This window comes from Mustela erminea, chromosome 5, assembly GCF_009829155.1.
Source record: "Mustela erminea isolate mMusErm1 chromosome 5, mMusErm1.Pri, whole genome shotgun sequence".
NCBI lineage: Eukaryota > Metazoa > Chordata > Mammalia > Carnivora > Mustelidae > Mustela > Mustela erminea.
This window is the reverse complement of record NC_045618.1, coordinates 19,924,279-19,948,568: the sequence shown is the minus strand read 5'-3', so window position 1 is coordinate 19,948,568 and position 24,290 is coordinate 19,924,279. Positions and strand designations below refer to the sequence as shown.

General features: G+C 49.0%; 2 protein-coding genes across 5 annotated transcripts in view; both read right to left on the bottom strand.

Annotated features, from left to right (window-relative positions):
- Nucleotides 1-15,958, bottom strand: part of LRRK1 (leucine rich repeat kinase 1) — a 122,110-nt gene extending 106,152 nt beyond the window's left edge. Inside the window, exons 1-2 of one of the 4 annotated variants that reach the window (XM_032342214.1) lie at nucleotides 15,536-15,958; nucleotides 10,299-10,514 (exon numbers count right to left, since the gene is read on the bottom strand). In XM_032342214.1, the coding sequence (XP_032198105.1) occupies nucleotides 10,299-10,395 (97 nt within the window). In that variant the 5' untranslated portion in view covers nucleotides 10,396-10,514; nucleotides 15,536-15,958. Of the gene's footprint in view, nucleotides 1-10,298; nucleotides 10,794-11,121; nucleotides 12,205-13,413; nucleotides 15,078-15,535 lie in introns of those variants that run through there. The other 3 variants (XM_032342216.1, XM_032342215.1, XM_032342213.1) reach the window with 3 other exon arrangements.
- A 4,451-nt stretch (nucleotides 15,959-20,409) lies between these two features.
- Nucleotides 20,410-24,290, bottom strand: part of ALDH1A3 (aldehyde dehydrogenase 1 family member A3) — a 35,278-nt gene continuing 31,397 nt past the window's right edge. The window contains exon 13 of the mRNA XM_032342212.1: nucleotides 20,410-20,500. Coding sequence (XP_032198103.1) covers nucleotides 20,428-20,500 — 73 coding nt within the window. The 3' untranslated portion in view covers nucleotides 20,410-20,427. The remainder of the gene's footprint in view (nucleotides 20,501-24,290) is intronic.

Genomic DNA, 24,290 nt, shown 5'->3' with positions numbered 1-24,290 from the left:
AGTTACCTTCAGAGACCCATGGGGGACAGTGATCAGGGAGAGGTCCAAAGTCATGTTTTGCATCTGAGTCTCCTTTCTCTTCCTCCTCGTCTGTAATCCATTACAAAGTTCTGTGGTATATTAAAGAGGGCCACAACTTTTTGCTTTCCCTCCCTTTAGGATCATCTCTCCCGCCCTACTTGGCACCTGGACTGGCCTTTTCAACTGTTTTGACCAATGCGGGCAGCGGAGGTGATAAGTAGACAGTAACTGGCCTGAGCTTCAAGAAGGCCCTGGGAGCTTCAGCTTCTGAATTCCCCTCAATGCACCTGCTATGCTGCAAGGAAGTGGGGGCAGGTGTTTGATGGAGAGAAAGCACATGGGGAGGGAGAAGGCACGTGGGGGAGCGCTGAGGGGGTCAGATGTGCCGGAGATGGAAGAAGGGCCCGGTGCCCGGCTACTTCCTGGCCCACAGAATCCCGGGGAGTCACACACTATTGCTTGGGACCAGTGGGTTATGGGGTGGCTTGCTACGAAACAATAAACACCTAAAAAGTTGTAATGGGTTCTGCTTCAGAACAGATCCTAGATCTGTCCTCCTCTTCCCGCTCCTGCCCAAGAGCCTACGAGCTCCTCAATCCCACCCTGCCACTCCTCTGACTGCTTGAATTACTCTCAGAATAAGACCTGAGCCCTTCCCTGGCCTGCCACGGAGGCCCCCCCATTCAGCCCCCACCGGACACTTCGAGCACCTGTCCCACCACACAGGCCATCTCGGGGCTGTGCCAACATGCCCAGCTCAGCGCAACGTGATTGCTCTTGCCCTGGGCGGCAGCCTTGGCTGGGAGAGCCCTTCCCCAGCCCTTTATGGGGCTGACTCCCACCTTCTGTTCACCTAATTCTGCTTCAGTAATGCCAGCTCTCCCCAGATGCCTTCCCTGACCTCTGAGCTAAAAGAATGCCCTCTGCCCCCCACACCCCATCCCTGCACACTGGTTGACTCCCTTTGTGGCCTTCGCACACAGTGTATTTCTCCAGTTTCCCCCTGGAACGTAAGTATCATGAGGACATTTTCCGGCTTTCCCGATCCTCAGTCTATAGAAGGTTGGAAACAACGTGGGGTGAATGAAGGGGCACAGGAAGGCGAGCTGGGCATATCACCCTATCTTGTTTTTCAGGATATATATTTTTTAAAAACTCTCTTCTTCCCAGTCTTCCCTTGGCTCCCTCCTTCTGCTCAACTGAGCAAACCTGAAATTCAAAGTCCCCTCCTCGGAGAGGTCTTACCCAATAACAATGAAAGAGAGCCCCCTAGTCCCTCTTGAGGCCCTCCTCTTGCTGTAATGTTCTCCTCGTCCAGCATCACTCTCTGATTTTTCCTGTTTGTCGCTGTCTATTCCTGCCAGAATTACAGGCCCTATGAGAGCAGAGGCTCCTGTTTTGTTCTAAGAACCTAGAACAGTGTCCACCACAAAGGGATGCTTAATGACTGTTGACAGAATCATGCTGAATGAATAAAACAAACAGAAAGTGAGGTCCCAGAAGAAACGCTGAGAATGCAGGACATTATAAAGAACTCACATGGGGCGCCTGGGTGGCTCAGTGGGTTAAAGCCTCTGCTTTTGGCTCAGGTCATGATCCCAGGGTCCTGGGATCGAGCCCCCCATCAGGCTCTCTGCTCAGCAGGGAGCCTGCTTCCTCCTCTCTCTGCCTGCCTCTCTGCCTACTTGTGATCTCTCTCTCTCTGTCAAATAAATAAATAAAATCTTTAAAAAAAAAAAAAAAGGACTCACATAATAAGTGACAATGGAAAAATACTTTTCTAGCAGCATGTTCACTGGCTTTTCTTGGCATCATGGGAAGTTGCTTCCCGGGTCATCTATACACATGCACTGCCTATCAAGTCAACTGACTGCAAATTTCCTTAATAATGCTCTGAACCATGTAATCATTGGTTTCCTGTAATTCATTTTAAAAATTCACTGTAAAAATATTGATCTTAATAAATCTGACATAAGCAATCAATTTAAAAATCAACTGAGAAGGTAATAAGACTGACATTAAAATAAAATAAGATAAATGCCCATCAGGATCCTCAGGAGAATTCAAGAAGTCACCTCAGATGTAACAGAGGAACAGAAGGCTCGGAAAGAAACAACCAAGAAAAGGAAAGAGCTTTCTGGAAATCACAGATGAAACATTCAGGAGACGGGACAGAAAATGAGTCAAGAACATCTCTCAAATTTTCAGAAGCAGCAGTGGCACTGGAAAATGCGGGAGAAAAGATGAGCAACATGTATCATAATTACAAGAAGTTCCAGAAAAACAAATAAAACCAAACCCAAAAGAGAAAAAGCAGAGAAGGAAGATATTATCAAAGCAAATACAAGGAATTTTCCCGGGCCTGAACAGCTGGCCTAACCAGTGCCCAGCATCAGGAATGAAAAAGGACGCTCACCCAGGTCTTGTGTTACGAAGATCAGGATTGCAGAAGACCAAGCATACAGGGAAGATTCTAGAAGCTTCCAGAGAGGAGGAAAAAAAAAAAACCTCAAAGGTCACCCACAAAGCACATGGGGGAGTCAAACCACATTAGAGGACAACAGAGTGGGTTCTTTCATGGTCTGAAAGTGGATGATTTCCAATGGGGACCCCAGGGAGGGCAAAATGAAGATGTTTCTGGGAACACCCAGTCTCTTTGGTGTGCCTGCATAAGTCCCGGGCTAGGCGTCTTCTTGATGTGCTTCCAATAAAAGAGGGGCCAACGACTTCTGAGTATGAGCCAGAAACGTGGGATGGAGGTAAAAAGAAAAGAAGGGGTCCTCGCCCCCAGGCCCCCACAGGACAAAGATGACATGGAGTCCTCAGGCCAAATCACTGCGATGGGAACATATCACTGAGGACCACGAATACGACCCAAAGATGAGAGGACACCGACAGAATTCAGCACGGATGGAGCAGCTGGGAGACGTGGCATGGAAGGGAAGGAAATCGTTTATCACGGCAGGCGCGCCACAGACACTGGCTTGGCCAGTGGAGCAGGTATACAGGCATATATTCTCCACGTAGAGAAACGGTAATGACCTGAAGAACTAGACTCAGATGCAGAAAATAGAGATCCTTTTGGGAGCTGACACTGGCGCTTTGCCTTAGAGCCTGCCCTGTATCCCCTGCCTCTTTAACTAGGGGTGTGTATTACCTTGAAAACATTTCATGTGCATATTCTTGGGTCCTGCGATCATGCTGGGTTGTAGGCAGTGATAATCAACTCTTAACCATAATAAGCAAAACGGAGAAATCATCTAGAGGCACTTGAACAGACGGCTGATTGGATAAACATTCTTCTATTCATGCCATCAAATTTGGCTCATGCGGATTAAGCCTCCAAGATGACTGGAGGGGAACAACGTCGCACAACATCAGTACAGTTGAATATCATGCAGGTAAAACCAGGAACACACACAGGAGAAGTGTGTGTGTGCATATGTGTGTGTGTGTGTGTGTGCGCACGCGCGCACACCCGCGCACAGCCATGGGCACAAGTACAGGGAGAGGTTGGGAAGGAAACTCACTCAATGAGTTTTGTTTTTTGTCTTTTGCTCTTTTCTTCTTCATGACAAATGTCAATAAATAACAAGATGTCTATGTGAAATCTGGATAAACTGAACCCGGGGGAGGCCAGGCTGGTCAAGGACTTCAAAGGCATATTGGGAGTGCCCTATTTTCCTTCATCAGGGTTCCCAGAAGTGTGTGCAAAAGATAGATACTGAAGTTCAGGTTTATAGGCTACTGCTGAGAAGGGGTCCATTCCCAGAGAACTCAAGAATTTCATGCAAATCCCTAAATATGGCTACTTCCAGTTCTGACTCATGGGGACCAGGAAATCGGACAGGTAGAAGAAAATCCTTGTTCTTCTGATCCAGGACCTGGGGAGGTCTACACAGACACCTTCCTGCTCACAGGTGTCTCCTTGGGGGCCTGAGGGTAGGACTGGAAAGAAAAGGTCCCCTCTTGGCCACTGAATGCATGCCAGGTGGGCCCGTGCTACTCCCCAGCGAGCACAGAGGCTGTCCAGTAGGACTGCCCTGCCTGTCCCTGAGAAACGGAGCCAAGTAAGGGCCAATGTCAGGCAGGCGGAGGCCGGAGGTCAGGGCTGAGGGCTGGGTGAGCTTTAGCATCTTAGCCGCTAGAAGAGATGTTCCCAAGAGTCCACCTGCCCCAAGGCAGAGGTGGTTGTGGCAGGGGAAGAGGGAAAGTAGCTCTTTCCCTGGGCCCAAGTGGCCATGGCCTAATGGCTCCACAGACCAAGAAGCCAGGAAAAAAAAAAAAGCTCAGTGATACTCAGTGATAACCAAGTAGAAGGCTGCTTGCTCTTGAGGGCAGTGAGTCGTTTACGTCAGCCAGAAAAGGATCTGCAGGGAGGGAGGACAAGGAATCGGCTTCTAGTTATTTCAAGAAAGGGCGTGTTAAGGGATTCTTATCAGCCTGGGTGGGTGGAGCTAGATGCCCTGAGGGCAGGTCTGGTCTTGCAGCATAAACTTCCTAACACAGTTGCCCACAGCCAGGCTGGCGTTATCTGAGAGGGAGTCAGTTCCCCATCACTGGGAGTAAGCAAGTACATTCTGGAGAAATATCCAGGTCTAAGCCTCAGATTCAGGGTAATGTTAGAGGCCCCATCCAACCCAGAGCTTCTGTGTTTGGGCAGGACTCTGTGGGCACGAGTCACAGCTGTACTAACCACTGCCTCATGGATGGATGCCCGCGGCCGTTTCTCCCACCCCCCAGGCCACCACTGGGCCTCTCCTCCCTTCACCTTCCTCAGTAAGGGACTCCTTACTGGGTACTGACTACAGTCCCTACAAGGCCTAGTGCTGCTTCTGAGGCCAGGCTGAGGGTGAGGCCGCCCTATGGACCACAGACTCCTTCCAAGCAAAGCCCTGTCTACCCTGCTCACTCCCAGAGTGCAAACCTGGAGGGACACGGGCTCTGGAAACCTGCTGAAGATGTGGGCGGGCAGTTCTGCCGGGAGAGGCCCGGATCAACGCGGACTGGCCCCCTGTCCCTGGTAGGATTTCTTACATTGGTCCTCCAAGAAAGCACGCTCCCCCTGGAGGGGCACTTCCTGTTTCAGCCTCTTTCCTGCTTCTCTTTCTGGAAGGCAAGAAGAGCCCCGACTTGAGCCAACCACCTGACTCTTCGGAAGTCATTTTTAATGCAGATTTGAAAAAGCCAAAAGAAAAAGAGGAGGGCACTGAAAGTAGCTGTGTAAAAACCTGGGGTTTGAAGACCTTCTGGAAAGTTCCTTGTCCTCCTTTGGTCCATGCTGGTTCAGGGAAGGACAGTGCTCTGAGAGGCAGGCAGTTGAAGTCAGGGCTGCTTGCAGAGTGGTGGGGTCCCTGAGCCACCCCTTCCCCCCGGGGGATGTGACGTCTCCCCTAACCCTCCAGAAAAGTCTCGCCAAGAGTCCTTGGCCTGAATTATCTAGAAGTTTGTTCACCTCTCCACTTGCCAAGGGAGCCTCACCTCAGCTGGCAGGACAGGTTTTTCCACTCTGAGGAGTGTCAGGCGCTGAAAAATGTGTCAGGGTGTGTTTGTTCACACAGACTGCCCCGCAGCCCCAGCCCCCTATCTCACTGACCCTCGTTCTATCAACTCAAGTTCTCCGCTCCTCCAGGCTTTCTAAATGTTCCTCTTGCACCACAAGCCAGCTGACTGCTGACGGAGCCAATACGGTTGCAATGTGCCTTCCTGGGACACACTGGTGCCCCACAAACATGGGATAGGCACACCCAGAGCCCTGGCCCCACCCAGCAACTGGAGAAGTGCTCGCACCTTCGTGGGCTTTGGAAGGGCTAGCCATTCTCAGCAGGAACAAGGTGACTTATGTGGTCAGAACAGGTAGGGGCGCGAGAAACACACCTAGGGTACATCGGTATGCAAACAAAATGCCATCACCCAAAACCCCGAAGTAAAACACGAATTCTTCCCTGATTTTCATTAATGGTTGGATCTTTTTCTAAACTATGTTTGGAAGCCTAATAATAACTTCATCGTTTCCAAAGCATGATGTCTTCCAAGCATTTTTTAAAAAGAGAGAAAGCTGCTCCTACATGGACTATAATTTGAGTCTTATCAGTTTGCTTCCTGGCCAATTTTCCTTCCTTGGCTCTGGGAGGTGGCTGTGTGATAAGTTTCCCTGGAGGGGGGTGCGGGGAGACGTGGGAGGTGGGTGGATGGGGGAGGTGCGGAAGGGATGGAAGGGCAGCAGGGCTCCCTGGGATCCCAGGAGGTCTGGGGAGAAGGTGAGCAGAACAGATCTGGTTCTTCTGCTGGGGACACAGCCCTGGGCAGTGGGTGCAAATATTCCTCCATTGGTTTCAGAAAGAAACGGGGAGGAAAGAGGCCAGTTGGAGCAACGTTGGCCTTCAAAGTGAGCACTGAGCTGTGCCAGTTAGTTGTGCCACAAAACATCGGTATTTAACAAGGCAACACTTTTAAAAATAAATGGCAGTGTTATTCTGCCAGCTGCAAATGTAATGCAAAACAAAGCAACACAGAAAGGGAACACTGCTCAGTGCAGAAAACATAAATCCTACTCACGAGCCAAGAGCAATGGCTTTGATCTCCAGGTGACTGTGTTACCCTGGGAATGTGCCCTGCCCCCAGGCTGTGGTCTTGGTGTGCAGATTTGTGTTTTGTGAAAATAAAATCCAAACATGGGACGTTTTTTAAAATTGGGCCTGCAGAGCTTTGGGGTCAAGGGGAAGGCCAGCAGGGGGGATTCACCAACCCCACCCCTCAGGGCGGCCCATCAGGGCAACTCCACGGTCCAGTGGTACACAGGCTTCAGGCAGGAATTCCTGCAGGCTGCTTAACCAGATAAATAACAATATAGAAGTACAACACATCGTACTTTTCAAAGGATTGAAGCCCACCAACTCCCATCACCACAGACAGGACAGGCACCTCTGTCTGCATCCACAGCCCTGGCCATGGCCTCCTGGTGGAGGGATGGAGCTCTTCATTTGGGCTCCCCCGTGCCATTCTGGGCCTCGGCCTTAAGAGACCTGGTGTATTTCTACTTTCTCCACTGGAGTCTCTGCCCCTGGGGGTGGCAGGTTTGGGGGGGGCAGGGACGGACGTCATTAACATTAATGCTCATCACTTTAGCTAATGCGGTTAGTAGTGGCTCTTAAACCCAGAGTCACAGGTAACAGACGAAACCTTCTCAATGCCTGTGAGGTCCCCGCGGGGATACTGTGCTGAGGAAGAGACAGGCAGGAAGGGCAGGGGAGGGTCCTCCTCAGCCCTCACTCTTCCACTGCTGTGGGGGGAGGGGGTGGGAGGTGCTGGGGAAGGAGGGGTGGGGCTGACGTCTGGCCACCAGGTAAACAGTCCATGGCCAGCAGGACGGGAGTGCTGAAAGGTTTCATCCCCTCCCTCAGCTCCGATGGCCACTCTCCCCTCTCAGAATATGGGCACCTTTGCACTCCATGCAGTCCTCATGAGAACTCAGTCACTCTTATAATTCCTTAATAGAGAATATAATTTCCATAAAGCTGAGCCACAGGACAGAACTTTCCACTGCATTTCAGGCTACTTGCCTCTTACCTTCTTCAACTCTGCGGTTTAGGTGTTTTGTCTGCCCATAAACACCTCCCTCAGCAATCCGGGATTCTCAAGACATCACCTCCCATGTGGGTCCCCCTCCCTCCAACCCCAGCATCTAGAACAGCACCCAGTGGGGGCTACATGACTCCCCTAGGCTTCTGTCCCCTTGTGCGTGTTCCGTGGTTCACTCAGAACAGAATAGTGGGGGGTCCTGAGATTCCCCTGGGGAAGAGGCTCTGTAGCAGAAAAGGCATTTCTGAGCTGCTTCCTCCAGCCTGGTGGGGAACCTACTGTAGGAGCAGGGGAAAGTCCAGACAGATCTCAAAAGGAAAGAAAAAAAAAAATGGGGGCTGGGGAGTCTCAAGCTCGGCCTCCCAGAGCATCTGAACATTTTCTGGGTATCTGTCCTATCTTGGGCCTGGAAGGCGGGGCTGGTTCCAGGTCTGTTCGGTGTCCCTTGGCGCAGGTCCCAAGGATCTGTAAGACTCAGTGGGGATCCCTGGGCCCCTCAGAAAGCTATCATATCAGCCTGGCAACTCTATGGGTAGAACAGAAGGTCAGCATGGCCTGGGCATCTATTAGAAACAGAGAATCTCGGTGTCCTCGGACCGACACAGTAAGAATCTGCATTTCACCAAGGTTCCCAGGGGGACTCGAGTATATATTGCAGTTTGAGAAGTTCTGTTCTGTGGGACCCAAACACTGTAGACCAGTTGATTCTCTGCACATTAGAATCATGGAAAGGGGGTAGAAAAATTTTTTTAAATGCCCATACTTGCCCTTCCCCCAAAATGCTGCTCAAGTGAGTCTAGGGGGTGCCTGGGCGTTGGTGGTATAGTCACCCCCAGTCTTTCTAGTAGGGTAAAGCCCTACTCATTTAGATCATTAGATCACCAACTCCTGACCAGGAAGGGGACAGGGCAGATCCCCTCTGGGACTTTTCCGGCTGACACTGTCTCCCACCCAGTAAGCCCCAGTGTCGCCGTCCCATCCTCATTCCTCAGGATTGCTAGGAGGAGAGTCAGGTGGGATAAGGGAGCTGGAAAGTAGAGGCACTACTCAAAAACCCGATATCGTGTTCTACTGCAGGTCACCTTGATCTCAGGCTAACAAGGGGAGGCCTTTCTAACAAGTAATGGAAATAAGACATATATCTTTTAAGACAGAAACAACTGTTCAAAAGATGCGAGTCGAACATTCTGAGAACATTTAGTGCTCGGTGATGTCGAGAAACCAATTCTTAATTGGTTTCTCAATTCTCACCCTTTCATAATTTGATTTATGTGCAAAGCAATCTTCCAGAAACATCACCCTAGTTAGCTTTGGGGCATTTTCAATGGAGAGAGACACTCAAGTTAATGAACAAAGTGTTTGCCAAGACAGGCACAATGCTGCACCCCTAACTTCATGGAGGGTACAGTACCCTGGCCCTCTCAAACCCTCTCAAACCCCACATGGTGGCCTAGAGAATTCTAGAGCTAAGACAGGGTTCCAATAACAGTTCTGCCACTTACAAATTGTTGACCTCCACCAAGTGTCTATGCATCTTTTACTCTCAATTTCCTTGGCTATAAAACGGGGATAAATGACCATTTTCTAGGTTGTTGTGAGGATCAAATGAGACAATTTCCTAAAACACCAAATCCAGTGCCTGGTATGCACCCAGGGCCAAATACTTTTCATTAACAGTGTCAAAGCCAGGGGCACCTGGGTGGCTCAGGGGGTTAATTAAGCCTCTGCCTTCAGCTCAGGTCATGATCTCAGGATCCTGGGATTGAGCCCCACATCGGGCTCTCTGCTCAGCAGGGAGCCTGCTTCCCTCCCCCCCCCAACCTCTGTCTGCCTCTCTGCCTACTTGTGATCTCTCTCTGTCAAATAAATAAATAAAATCTTAAAAAACAAAAACAAAAACAGCGTCAATGCCATCCTCTCAACTTGGGTGAATGGTGTTAAAAGTGGTACAACTCTAGCAGAACTCTGGCAATCCACAGAAAGAGGCTTAAAAGTGTTCAAACCTAATAATCGCACTTCTATACACGTATTTTACGGAAATGGTCTCAAACCATGTAGAAAAAGATGGCAGTGGGATGGTTTTGGAAGAGTCAGTAAACAGAAGCAACCCTAATATTCCCACACATCTGACAGGGGATTAAGGACTAAGTCGATCACTTTATACAGTGTTCCCACATGATATGCTGTTTTACTAGATCACATGAACTAGGTGACTGGCAAAGTTAGGAGAAAAAAGTAGGATACTAAACTGTATACACTATAAAATTAAAACAAAATCCCTGACACCTAGAGAACAGGACTGGACGAGAACGTACCAAGCTATTAGCAGTTCTTGGATTTAGGGCAGTGGGACTCCTGGCGAGTATTTTCCCCCTACTTCTCTTTATTTTTTTTTCCTTTTTTTTTTTTTTTTCAATTTTTCTTTAATAAACATGCAAAACCAAATCCCCATTAAAAAAATCTTTTTAACCAACATGAAGTAATGCCCTGATTCTTAAGGTCTTTGGCTCCATAATAAATTTTGTCCCCCAGCCCTTCAATGCTCAGAATTTAAGTGAGAATCCCAAGATATACTTTATGATAAAACTTTCGCCGAGTCATTGGCCTTTTTAACCTTCGGTCGAAAACCCTTTGCTCTGGACTCCCCGCAGCACGCGAACGGCAGGTGACGCCCCGGGCCAGTCTGGGGCTCTTACCATTACGGGTCTCCATGGCACGTTCCGGACACACAGCTGAGCCCTCTGGCCCCACACACCAGTACATGCTGGGCGGTCGCCGAGACATGCCAGCCATCGACTCTTGGGTGGCCGCTCTCCGAGTCAGTCCTGGCCTGGGTCACCGCCGCCACCGCTGCCCAGAGGATGGACTAAGGCACAGACACACAGTCATGGCTGAGCAGAAAGCGTCTGGTTCTGGTGGTGAAAAATATAAAATCAGAAAGTTTCTTCTTGTCAAGTCCCTTCCTGCTCCCTTGCATACATTTACTATTTTGTGTCGCCCTTTGGTGTCCTTCCCCTTTGCCAACATTCCTTCTTGCATTCCATCTGTCTAGTCACGCCCACTCAGGTGGGGGCAGGGAAAGACGGAGCTCCCCCCACCCAACCTTGCTCCCATGGATCATGGCTACTTAAAGAACAGCCTCGAGGGGTGCCCAGGTGGCTCAGTCGGTTAAGCCTCCGACTCTTGACTCTGGCTCAGGTTATGACCTTAGGGTTGTGAGACTGAGCCCCACACTGGGCTCTGCAATGGGTATGGAGCCTGCTTAAGATTCTCCTCTTTTCCTCCCCAACACCCCCCTCCCTGCTCATGCTCTCTCATGCTCTCTCTCTCTCTCTAAAACGAAAACCAAAGAAAACAGTCCCGAAGCAACCCCAACAATTGCAGACACCCCTGATAAAGGGTTCAGTCATTGCTCAAACAACATGTTAAGGTTGTCAATAGCACAGGAACACCAATAAAACTAAATGAGGCTTCTGCTTTCCGAGGTTCACACTCTGAGTTAGGGTGGGGCAGACGCACTTCACAACTGAACACAACAGGAGACCTTCCCTTTGCCGAGAACAAACTCTTCCGGAAGCCCGGAGGCGAGATTGTAATCGCAAAGAGGCAAGCAGGCAAGGATCCCGAAGAGAAGGGGTCCAGAAGGCTTTGGTACTGGTTATGAAGACAAGTCTGTCTGAGCCCTGGGGGATAACAGAAAGGAGCCCTACATGTTTTGCCTGCCTGGGTACCTTTGGCCGTAGCTGGAGGCATCAACTTGGGGTCTGGGGTTCTACAGGCATCTAGCGGGTAGAGGTCAGGTTCATTACTAAACATCTTATAATACACAGAGCAGCCACCCACAACAGAGAATTATCTAGCCTGAATAGTTCCAATTATCTGGAGAAACCCTGAGTTAGATTAAGCTTGATCTCCGCAAACTAACCAGGCTGTGATAACTGCTGAACCAGGGTGTTGCTCTCTCATGCTGGGCTCCCACTGAGCCTGGGACTGGGGGGGTGGGGGGGCTGTCCGTCCCCCAACACAGGTGCCTATCCTGCTATAATGATTAAATCTCCAGATCTTGCCTTGAGGGCAAGACCCAGGTCCAGCTCGGGCCTGGCATGGGATAAATTGTACAATGAGAGGGAATTACTATGTGAAATGCACGTATTTCTATTAGTGTTTGCAGAGTCTATCTATATGTAAGTACAGGGTCATTAGCTATTATCCTCTGAGACAAATAACGGAAATGGAAAGTGATCTAGTGTAGTAAGAAACAAAAAAAAATGAAGGTCATGTAAGTCATGCCCAAGACAATATGGAAAGGAATAAAGCACAATCTGAACATCAAAGGCTTAGACCGTCTTTGTCACATGTCAGCAGTATGACCTCAAGCCGAAACTTACTTACATGTGTCTCAGTTTTCCCATCTGTTAAAAATAGACATGCACCCTCTCACCCAGGTGACCTTGCAGGGCTGCTGTGTGATTTCAAATAAGGTAAATTTTTCCGCACTTTCTATAATAGGGACAGAAGTGGTCCTCCCCTAAGTACCAGCAGGAGGCCAGAGAGACCATCTAATTATCAAGTTCAGAGACAATATCAATGCTGGAGGGCAGACACATGGTCTCCCCACCGAGCAGGTTATAGACGGTGTCCTGAACAGTGTGGGCACTGAGCAAGCCACAGAATAAGGCTAGGAGGGCACTGGAGCTTTCTCATCTTAGGTCCTGGAAATCAGGCCCAGGTAGGCTAGACTCCTACAGGCAGGGGAAGGTCAAGGAGCTAGGAAACCCCTCCCCTAGAAGCCATGTCCATTATGACCACCACCCCCACCCCCCCGCCACGTTTCTGAACCAAAGAGTGAGAGGTTGCAGCAAACCATATTTAGGAAAACCTGTGTTTGGAGTCTGGGAGCCTAAACAATCCAAGGAGGAATGATCCACCTGGACAAAATGTAGGAGACCATCAAAGCTTTCTAAATTGTAAAATTTGATTAGGCAAACCAGCTTGAGACAAGAACACAGCAAAGCACCAAACCATCTCATCTCTGTTTTAATCTAAAAGCTCCGAATCCTACAGCAACATTCAGAAACCAAGGAACACGGTGGCCACCTGCTTTCAAACATCTCTTAAAATCAGCTACCGCATCTACCCAACAACACCTTAAAAAAATCCAAATGCTGGTAGATGTTCCTTCTGAAAACAGAAGTGTCTTGCCATAGAATGCTTTTAAGTTAAAAAAAAAAAAATCTTTAAAATATTTTAGGCCAACCCTTGCCCAGCACATTTTGTTCCCCTTTTCATTTTCAGTTTCCTTTTGAAAATCTCTTTACCGATGGAGGATATTACAACTGGAGCAGTTTTTCAATTGTAATTTGTATGTCGGCTTAGACTCTAAGGTAGAAGTTTTAAAGTGAGGTAACTCAACTTTTGCTTAATCTTCGCCCTCAAACGGATCTTTGCTTCTTCTTACTTCCTTTGGGTTCAGACCAGTGCAACAAATCATGGTTATAACTTCATGTCTTGTTTTCATTATGGTGTACACATCCTTAAGAGGGCTTCAAGAGGTTTTCTGTCATGATCATTTTAATACCTTTTAAAAACCTCACCAATTTTTCATTTGCAAATCTTTATACTGGCATTAATGAACAATACCTGAATACTTAATGGGAAAAAAAGGGGGGGGGGAACCTGACATTCATTGGGCAAATGTTTTTATTGGGCCCTCCTCAAACTTTACAGCTTGTGGGGAAGGCACAGTTAAGTGAGTGCTTGCTGCAAAGTTTCTGACAGAGGAGAAAGGCAGGAGATTCAGGACCTGCTCACCTGTCTTTTCAGGAGACTTGGAAAGGATTGCCAGTACCAAAGGGCTGGAAGACGCTTGCAAATGAAGCATGTTAGCCATGCTCATATTATCCAGTAATTTTCTGAATGAAAAGTGTGGTGGTAGAGATGCTTGATCCAAAGTCTTCAATATCCCTTTGGCACTACTGGCCTCCCCTGATCAGTTACTGGCTTGTCTCCAAAATGTGCTTAATGGATTCATGGACATCAAAATAACAAGGAGCTGCAGACAAGAAATGTGTAGGTCTCAGTCCCAGATGAACACCCAAGGGTTTGGGAACAGAAGTTCTTCATGAGTCTGAAACCACACATAAATTACACCTGTCCATTAGCCATTCGATTCCTGTGCCTGTACGTACTGCGCACCTCTTAGTTCTGGCAGAGAAGAGCAGCAGTGAGCAATGCTGGTGCCTACAAATGGTCTCGGACCCCTGGAGCTCCAGTAGAGTGTGCCAGGCAGTTAAAGGAGAGAGCTAATAAATGAAGAAGGACCATAATACCAGTGGGGACCCCAGATGGACACTGAGCAAGGGACGTAAAAAAGAGGCTGGGTTTAGAGGGGGGTGGCTGGCCCTGTGAAGAATCAGGGGTCAAGACAGCAGACACCACATGCTGGAGAGTGAGATGGGCCAGGGTGGCTGGGGCGGGGGGACTGTGGTGGGGTGACATGGGCAATGGTCATGTGGTTCATGATGCCAGACTCCAAACAAACCGAGGGAAAGGAGGTATCCTATATTTCATGCCAGTCACAAGGAGAAATTATTGTAGGGCTCTAAGAAGAGGACTGACACATTCTGATTTACCTGTTTTTTTAAAAAAAATCACTCTGGATGTCAAATAGAGAACTGGAGAGGGGAGGATTGTAATCATACAGAAATGGGTGCTCCTACTTTAGACTAGGATGAAGACTGAGGAGGAAGGGCTGGACCCAGACACACAGGCAAGCCCAACTCAACTTGGTAACAGACTGAATTCAAGGGATGAGGGGACAGGATAGAGGAAAATTCCCAGCAACTGAGCAACTGAGTTGAATATGGGCTTATTCCCTGAGATGTGGAAGCTTGGGGGCAGGAATGTTTGGCTGACCCCAAAACCTCCTTTAGGGACAAGTCAGGTGTGAGGTTTGTATGTCTGTAACTTAATTTTTTCATTCTTCCCAGACAGAAGCAAAAATACTTGGTCAGTCTAGTCGACTGTTTAATGTCTGGGTAACTCGTTACAATGCTGACTGGCTGGCAAACTGTAAAAAGAGTGTATTCAGTGAGAACCTTGCTAAAAGGTTCTGGGGCTCCTGTTTTCTCTATCTCTGAACCCTGTCGATGTGTTTGGGGAGAAAACTTCTGGCCTCTAAGCATGCAGGGACAAGGTGGGCTGGCCAGAGGTCCCCAGATTCTCCCTTACCATCTCCCTCTGGCCACCAGCCTTCCCAGGCTCCCTCCTTGCCCTGTCCTGGACCTCACTCATCTCTGCACCCCTGCCAGGCAAGGTGGCAGAGATGGCGGGTTTTACGGGGACCTGCCAGAGCCTCGTCCCTTGGGCAGAAGCCCGGCCCAGGCTTTGCAGGGCGGGGTGGGGGGCCTGGAGCACTTGGCAGACCCTCAGAAGCAGCCTCCCCCTCCTGCCCCCGGGGGCCAGAGATCCTGGGCAGAGCCTCCCCGCCACACACACACACACACACACACACACACACACACACACACACACACACTCACCCGCACGCTGGCTTGCTCACACTGGGCCCGCGCGGGGCTGAAGGAAATGTCTGTAGAGACGTAGGTAGAGACGTCCTGTGTCTCTTCCCGACTTTTGTTTTTTTGCTCCTGCTCCCCTAGCCCCAGCCGCGGCCCGCGCGGAATTTCGGGGTGGCCCTCCCGGGCCCCGCACCCTCCCCCACTCCGCGGGCCGGGGAGGCCGCGGGGCCACGAGACCGGGGTCGCCCGCGCCCTCGGTGCACCCCCCCCACCCCTCCCGCAAGGGCCACCTCCGCGGAGCACGCGACCGCCCGGAGCGCGAGCCTGGGCTGCGGGGGCCCGGGGCTCCCCGAGACCCTCCGCAGGAGGCAGCCAGGGCCCCCGGTTGGGGCGGGGGCCGGACGGGGGCTTACCTGCGGCTGCGGCGGCGGCGGGGCAGGACCCGGGGCGCCGGGGACGCGGGGCTCCGCGCGCGGGGCCGGGCGGGGCGGACACCAGCGGGCCGGGGCCTGGCCGTCCCCCTGCCCTCCGCCCCCTGCGCCTCTGGCCGCGCGCGCCGGGGCCGGGCCGGGCCCAGACGCACTTCCTCAATCCTGCGGCCCGCGGGCGGGAGGCGCGGAGAGCGCGCACGGCGAGGGTCGGCCGCGGCTGCTGCGGCCCGCGACGGGCACAGGGCGGGGGGTCCTTGTGGTGGCCCGCCTCGGTTTCCCCAGCCAGAGGTACCCAGATGCACCGCTCCTGCCCGGGAGACGACGGGGCCCGTGGGCCCTTGCAGCGCGAGGTCTCCTCCAGGTTTGGGTACCCTGCCCGCTCCTGGCGGGGCAGGCGCAGCGACAAGATTGGTCGGTTCTCAGCTCAGCCCAGCTTTCACTGCCCCCTTGGCTCTGCTCGGGGGCAAAATACAACGACTAACGTCTGACTTGTACTAGGTGTAGACTCGCAGTAAATACTTAAAAGTCAGGCAGATATTCATTTATGTACAATTCCGTATAGGGCAGTATAAAAATACATATTTTTAATGCTTTTGTATTTTGCAAATTGTGCCCCTCCCGTTACAAGAATGTATTTAATTATGGATGTACATATAAAGATGTCACTATTTGGTGAATCATTGTAAATGGTGTGGGCTGTTTTAGTAGGTAAGACAGGATGGGATGTTGGCAATTTGTTTTGTTTCGACTGAATGTAAGTATGTTCATCACACCGCGGAGGCCACTCTGAAGGCGGATCGTAGAGACGCACGCCCAGGCTGCGGACAGCCCTCAGATTTGGCTCCACGTGCCAACCCCAGAAAGAGAAGTCTGCTCAGAAAAAAACAGATGGTTCTATGGTTCTGCAGCCTGGCAGGACCCGCGCCCTAAACGCTTCTCATGTAACGTTACATGAGATTTAGGGCAAGACGGAGGCAAATCCCCACCCACCTCACTGCCATTTCACAAAGGCCGGGCGGACGCAGGGCCCCCGCACGACCCCCGCACGACGTCGCGGGCACTCTGAGCAGTGGCCGGTTGGCTAGGGCACCCCCGGGGCAGCCTTGCTTTGCTCCCAGGAAGACCCCCAGCTCTCCTGCCACGGAACGCCCTTGCAAAAGGGTGGATGCGGTTTTCAATCCTGTCCTCAATACTTCGGTCCTAACGCCAGAACTCAAAAGGCAGGAGTGGGATTGCTACCGAAAAGTCCCTAATAATTTGCAGGGCGTGGCGTCGCAGTGCTGAGGGAGCTGGGCAAACCCTGCGCCGCGCCTCTACGGCGCGCGGCCGCGCCATCTAGCGGTACCGCGAGGAAGAGCACGCCCAGTGCCCGGGCGGACGCTGGAGCTCCTGTGGCCAATGTGGTTGGGGCAACTCAGCTTCCCTTTTTCAAGAGTTTGGGAATAGAGGCTAGGGAATGTCTCCAATGTAAAACAAAACAAAAAAACAAAAACAAACAAACAAACAAAAAAAACCAGCCGACTTGAGTGTTTTGAGCTGGTTACATCTCAGCATTTAACTCTATTCATTAGGCATGAGTTAGTCACAGGTTTGCACGGGAAGGTTATTACAGGTCAGTTAAGATCTCTTCCTACTGCTTCTTGGTCACTTCCCCTAACAACGCTGACTCGTGGTCTTCTAGCTTTTGCTCTGCGTACCCAGGTTCTCAGCATCTCAGTTGGAATGACCGCTCCTAAGGTATAATCAACTGGAAGCTGCCTCCCCCACCTCACATTTCTGCCTCCTGAAGGTCTAGTAGCTGACTGCTACCATGCCATCCCACCCCCACAGCCTTTTAGTCATTTCTTCGGCGGCGAACTTAGTTTCCTCAGACATTTTTCTCTGGATAGTTTATAAAAAAATCCTTTATCATCTGCATTTTAGGCTTAAGTCAGATAAATGCTAGGGGCAGGACAGTAATAATTCTTTGTCCTCTACCAGGAGAAGCTAGGACATTCCATAAGGTCCACTTTGAGAAAATGTGCCCCCCTCCTGTGCACCCCCCACCACATGCACACCCATGACAGCCAGTGTGTGTCCCCAGAATGGTTCCCTTCAGAGAGTAAACCAGTAAAGGAAAAAATAAGTAAACCAAAAAAGGAAAAATAAATAAACCAGTAAAGGAAAAGGCCATTTTCCTAGAATGTTCTGCTCACACTGAGATTGAGAAATGAAAGTTTTCTAAATACATGAATACCTATGTAAGTGGATACATTAAGCGAGATCTGATCCAGGCCTCTCTTAAGTGTTCTCTTAAAAGGTGGCACCTTGAGGGGCGACTAGGTGGCTCGGTGTGTTAAACCTCTGCCTTCAACTCAGGTCATGATCTCAGGGTCCTGGGATCGAGCCCCACATCAGGCTCTCTGCTCGGCAGGAAACCTGCTCCCCGCCCTCCCCCGGCCTACTATGATCTCTCTCTGTGACAAATAAATAAATAAAATCTCTCTTAAAAAAAAAAAAAGGGGCACCTTGTCACCCCATAGCCAAAATGATCTTGGATGATCAACATCAAATACACAGATGTAACTGGATGGACTTAACCGAGTACAAGGGAAGCTCTTGATCCAACCTCAGTGTCAGCTCATGACTTGCTGACTGAGGCATGTTAGAAACTCAAGGTTGGGTCAAACCCAAACACCAAGATCCTTGTGACAAAGATGGAAACGTGTGCAGACGGCAGCAGAATGCAATATTTTCTCTAACCCCCTGTGCCATCCTCCCCACCATTTTCCAGACTCACCTGCTCATTAGTAAAAGGACACTTGGGCAGCTTAGGTGACAGCTCACACTTCACCAGCTAAGTTGTGGAGCCTTTGAGGCCGAGCTCCCTGTCTGCATAACCGGCAAACACAGATGAGTGGGTTTCACACTCAGGCGAAATGTGAGGCCTGATCAATTGAGCAAATGGAATTTGAATCTTAAGCCACAGATACTGCTTTATGACAAGCCATTTTGTACATTAGCTCTGAGAAAGAGAAAGGTCTGCCGCAGAATTAAAGTGAGTTTGGTCCTTAAATGAAAAAAAAAATAATGTTTGTCAAATATCCGATTTTATTTTATCATTGTTGCATTGTCGGACACAATCGGTAGTTGGGGGTCAGAATTCCCAGGCCAATAGATTTTTCTGAAACCATACCACAGGAGTAAACCTTAAAAGAAGTGAAATCTATTACTATATAGATTTCCATTTCTAAATACAGTATATTACAGAAGGTTGAATATACCACCTCTGTTTACTTACAACTATAAAAAGATACATTAACTATACCAATTATAAATAATGTAGCATTTCATAATAAAGGCATTATTGTACAATGAGAGAATAAGAACCCTCTAATGTATTACTAACAAGATTAGTGTCTATAGTTGCTTGAGATAAAATCCTGAAAATTCAGTGTACGAAGTCAACCCCTGACCTAGCGAGTTGCTGACAGTTTAAGTGATAAGTGTTAACTGATGCAGAGAAGGTGAATTGCATATTGCCTATTTCTGACAAGAACGACAACCCCATTCCATACAGGACTTTCTTTTATCCATCACACTGGTTTTGATGTTTGTCATCTTACTGCCCTCCCCCCCAATTTAATTCTCAAACATAATTTAATTCCAAAATAGAAGCACCCTCAGAAAAGTAACTAATTAGTAACAGTGGAAGTATCCAAACAGCGCAATTCCATTTGGTTTTGTTGTTTTAGAAGCAACTGGGGAACACTTTAAAACTTGGGATTGCACAGCATTTGCAGATATAAAGAGGAAAAGAAACATTCACAACATGTTAGTGCAGTCCTCAGGCCACTTGAGTACTGAGGGACCCAGTTCTTCCACGGAGTCCCGGTGTTATTTGTTAATTAATCATTAATATCAAAATAGGACTTTAAAAAACCAAGTGGTATTAAAGCAACAGCCTTTCCAGTTGTGTATGCTTTGCTAATCTAACATAGATCACCAAGCTGGAGACATAGAGAGCTACACAGGCAGATCATAAACCGTTAATGCAAGTAGCAGAAATTCAGAATTTGTAAAAGGGAATTATGGCTCTGGTTTGTAAAATGCAGTTGCTAAGCTGTCATCACTAGGTCACCAGCAGCAAAGGTGACACTAGCAATGTTTTCTGCCTAAGAAAGTGCCTTGGTTAAGGTCGCCCGTGACATAGCTTTAGATAAGCATGTTGGGCACTGATTCGGTCATATTCCAAAAGGAGTTTTCGTTTTAAGCGGAGTCCCATGGTCAATGTCAAGAGGCAGTCCTTGAAGAACCCACGTCCTTTCACACCCAAGACCTTCAGTACCTTTCCATGGCACCTGCTTCCTCAAAGCGCCCCCCATTGGATCCTCACAATCCTGTTCGTATGTTTTGAACTTCGTTCTGTTTCTTTTCCGCTAACTGGTAGGAGGCGCTTGGGTCATGGGCAGATAACCCCGAGAAGCCACAGGTGCAGGGCCCTGTTTGCAGAGCAAGCCAGGCGTTCTTCCAAGTTCTTAGCGGAGTCAGAATCGGCCAAACATTTTTAAGGGACCTCTGGAGACTTCAAATACCACTTCCCATTGGCCACGCCCTGAGCCCCTTCACTGTCCCCCAGGGGGACCTGGTTGAAAGGGAGAAACAGAAAGGGCCCCGAGCTCCATCCCCAGGCGGGACTGCAAGCCCACATATACAACGGATGGGTCACTAAAACAGGAGTGTGAGAGGAAAGTGGAAATCATTCAAATCCAGTAGATTTAAAGTCTCCAGCGCAAAGGAACCCCGGGAAGACGGCAAATGCAGTTTTTTCTTCGGCAAAGTTCGATCTGCCACATTCAGCTGTCAGATGTTTGAGGAAGAAGCCCGCCTTTCCTTCAGGGGCTCTTGTCATCGAGTTTGATGGTGACAGTTTTCACCTCTGTGTACTCAGCCAGTGCGTACTCACCACTGCGATCACAGAAAAGAGGAGAATATAAAACAGGCATGTCACCTTGCCATTCTGTCGCCACTGTGTTCTAACGCTTGGCTGGCCAATTACTCAGCTGGGCGGTTTGGAGTCGGCGCAAAAGGTCAGAATGTGATGACTTCACAGGGGAATATCCAGGACGGTCACACCATTAGTATGTTTGAGTAACCCGATGTATAACTTCAGTTTAAATATGAGGTTTTCTGGTGTGTGCTGCTTTGGAAATATTCAGAAAGACTAAGGGTTTGCCTTAAATGGATGAAAGGGATCAGGGGGAGGGGAGAGGTGGATCCCCTGGGTGGGGAGTACAGAGTGAGAAGAGGACCCACGTGGGTGGACAAGGAGGGGACCGGGGGATGTGGCCAGAGGATCCACAAGGAAGAGGGATATGGAGGGGCCCAGAGTGGACCTCGGAGACCACAGCCGGTGACCAGCTGTAGGGGGAGTCAGGCCAGCCCAGAGCAGTGAGGGGAGCAGATGTGGGCACAGACTAGACACGCAGGGGGGCCACAACCTCTGAGTTTGCATCTTTGCTCTGTGTCCTTTCTCTACGTCTTGCAGAGCCCAGGGGCCCCTTCTCAGGTATCATGGGCCTTCCTCAGGGCAGCTCCCCTTCCCAGAACTGAGATGCAGCCTTGGACAGATTTAAATGCCTCTACGACACTTTCTCTGCGGTTAGGTAAATACAAATGTGTCCCTGTTGAGGAAAAGAGCTCAAAATTGAAGCGGCCACTGGAGGGTCTGCAGAGTCCCGTTTCCTCCCTTCGATCCGTGGCTCTCAAAGTGTGGTCTCAGTGCCTCAGTGACACCTCCGAACTTGCACCAAATGCAGATTCCCAGGCCCCCTACCCTTCCCCAGGGGTTGACAGAATAATGCCCCAGAGTCAGGGTGACCCTATCTGAACCCTCCGAACTGGTGTTAGGTTACACGGCAAAAGGGGATTAAGGCTGTAGATGGGATTAAAGTTGCCAATTAACTGGCTTTAAAATACAAGGTTAGGGGTGCCTGGGTGGCTCAATGGGTTAAAGCCTCTGCTTTCAGCTCGGGTCGTGATCCCAGGGTCCTGGGATGGAGCCCCGCATCGGGCTCTCTGCTTGGCGGGGAGTCTGCTTCCCTTCCTCTCTCTCTGTCTGCCTCTCTGCCTACTTGTGATCTGTGCCTGTCAAATAAATAAATAAAATCTTAAAAAAAAAATAAAAAAATAAAATACAAGGTTATTCTGCATTATCTGGGTGGGCCCGATGTAATCACCAGGATCCTTAAAAGGGTACAAGGGAGGCAGAAGAGAGTCAGAGGGAAATTAGACTGCAGGAGCAGGGTTTAGAGGGCTGCAACGGTGTTGCCTTTGAGCACAGAGGACAGGGCCACCAGCCAAGGAATGTGGGGAGCCTCTAGAAGCTGAAAAAGACAAGAAAACATATTCTCCGCCTGGAGGCCCCAGAAAGAAATGCAGCCCCATGCATGCCTTGATTTCAGCTCAGTGAGACCATCTGATTTTTAGCCTACAGAACTGTGTAAAATAGTTTTTAGTTAGGTTGTTCAAACCACAAATTTTGTGATAATTTATTGTAGCGGCAATAGAAAACTAAGACACCTACTGAAGTGGGGCCCAGAAATCCGTAACAAGCCAGGAGATTCTGATACTGCTCAAGCTAGAGAACTACTGACTTAGACCTATGCAGGCAGGTAATTAGGCCTTCCTAAGCCTCCAACTCATTATCTTTAAAATGGGCATACCATTGCCTCCTTGATCTTATCTTGTTTGGAGATGATTTATTATAGAGCATCTCCTACGTACAGGTAAAAAATAAAGGGTAGGGGTGCCTGGGTGGCTCAGTCCTTAAGCATCTGCCTTCAGCTCAGGTCATGATCCCAGAGTCCTGGGATCGAACCCTGCATCGGGATCCCTGCTTGGCAGAAAGACTGCTTCTCCCCCTCCTGCTCCCCCTGCTTGTGTTCCCTCTCTTCCTGGGTCTCTGTCGAATAAATAAATCTTAAAAAAAAAAATTAAAAAAATAAATAAAGGGTAGAAAGTATTATTATTTCTTAATTAATAGGTCATTAAGATTTTTTTTTGGTAGTTCCCTGAAACAAATAGTTCAAGAACCCGTGAGAAGGAGTGGAGTATTTTGTAATCTTTTTAAAACATAACACAAAATACAAAAGCCATACGCAGAACACTGAATTCAATTTTTGCAGAGTGGAAAATCCATTTCAAAACCCCCCCAAAACAAATGACAAGCTAGAAAAAAAATTACAATCACAACCCTGTGTGGGAAACAGTGCCATTTTCCTTCATATACAAAGAGCTCTTAAAACCCAATTTAAAAAGCCCACAAACAAATGGAAAAATCAACAAAGGGCATGAACAGTCAGTTCACAGAAAAACAAATACAGATTACTAGTAAGTGTGAAAAACATGCTCAACGCCCTTGCAATTAAAGACACACAAACCAAAAGACCAGAAGTTCATTTTTCATGGAGCAGATTACCCAATTTTAGGAATTTATTCTGAAAATAATCTCCCACAAGTGCATAAAGATTTATGCCAGAATGGTTCGTAATAGGAAAAGCCCTTGGATATAACACAAAAGTCCATCACAGGAGACCCTTAATAAAAAGAATGGAGGAATATCCAAAGCCCATTCTCAAGCCCCCAAAATAGTTAGCTCCCATTTCATTTGAAAACGGAAAAAATGGGGCACCTGGGTAGCTCAGTGGGTTAAAGCCTCTGCCTACGGCTCAGGTCATGATCTCAGGGTCCTGGGACGGAGCCCGGCACTGGGCTCTCTGCTCAGCAAGGAGCCTGTTTTTTCGCCTTTCTCTCTGCCTGCCTCTCTGCCTACTTGTGATCTCTCTGCTAAATAAATAAATAAAATCTTTAAAAAAAAGAAAAGAAAACAGAAAAAATGCACTGCAAAGAAAATACACAAGTAAATTCTAAAAGTGAATATCTAGTATTGCGTTGTTAAAAACGCAAAGTAGTTAATGATTTAGCGACTTCGTAAAGAAAAGTAATAAACCAAATGATGAAAGCACGTTCAGTTACTTAGCTGATTAACTAATCAAGTCCAGTCTTAAACCATTCCTGTAGGATGAAGTACACGAATCACCTTATTCCTCCTATTCTGCAATTCCTGCCAAGGTTCCAGTTCTGGACCCCGTGTGGCATCTCCTAATGGGTTTCTTGACCAGTCCTGATGGTCTTGGTGCTCGAGGCTAATCATGAGCCCGGCCCTTCTCCTCTTGGACCCCACCAGCACTTTGGCAGGGGAAGGTGTGATCGCTGCTCTGGGTTCAGAACCCAGCACGTGCCCCAAAGGTGCTCATTAAATATTGGCTAAGTAAACAAATGGGGGAAAAAAATGAGTGATGGGACCGTGCTTATCTCTGACAAACGGGATTAAGAATCCGCGGAGGGAGGCCTAGCTTTCCACCCCTCTCGACTGTGTGGATTTTTGTTGCTTGTTGTTGCTGTGATTGCAAAACCACCAAGAAAAGTGCCCAGGAGGAAGAGAACTTGGAGGCTTCATCCCAAGACATGCACAGGACAAGATCCCCGGAGGGGCTTGTGGGTGGGCGGCAGAGAGCCAGCCCGGTCCAGGCTGCCGGGGCTGGGGAAAACCACGGAATCCCCCTCCCCGTGCTCCAGCACACAAAAGGAGAACTCGATGGAACATGAAGACATTAATCAGAGACCAGTGCAAATGGAAATTGGTTTCCAAGTCAGTTTCCAGGCCCCTTGTGAATTACGTTAAAGTGCTTTATCA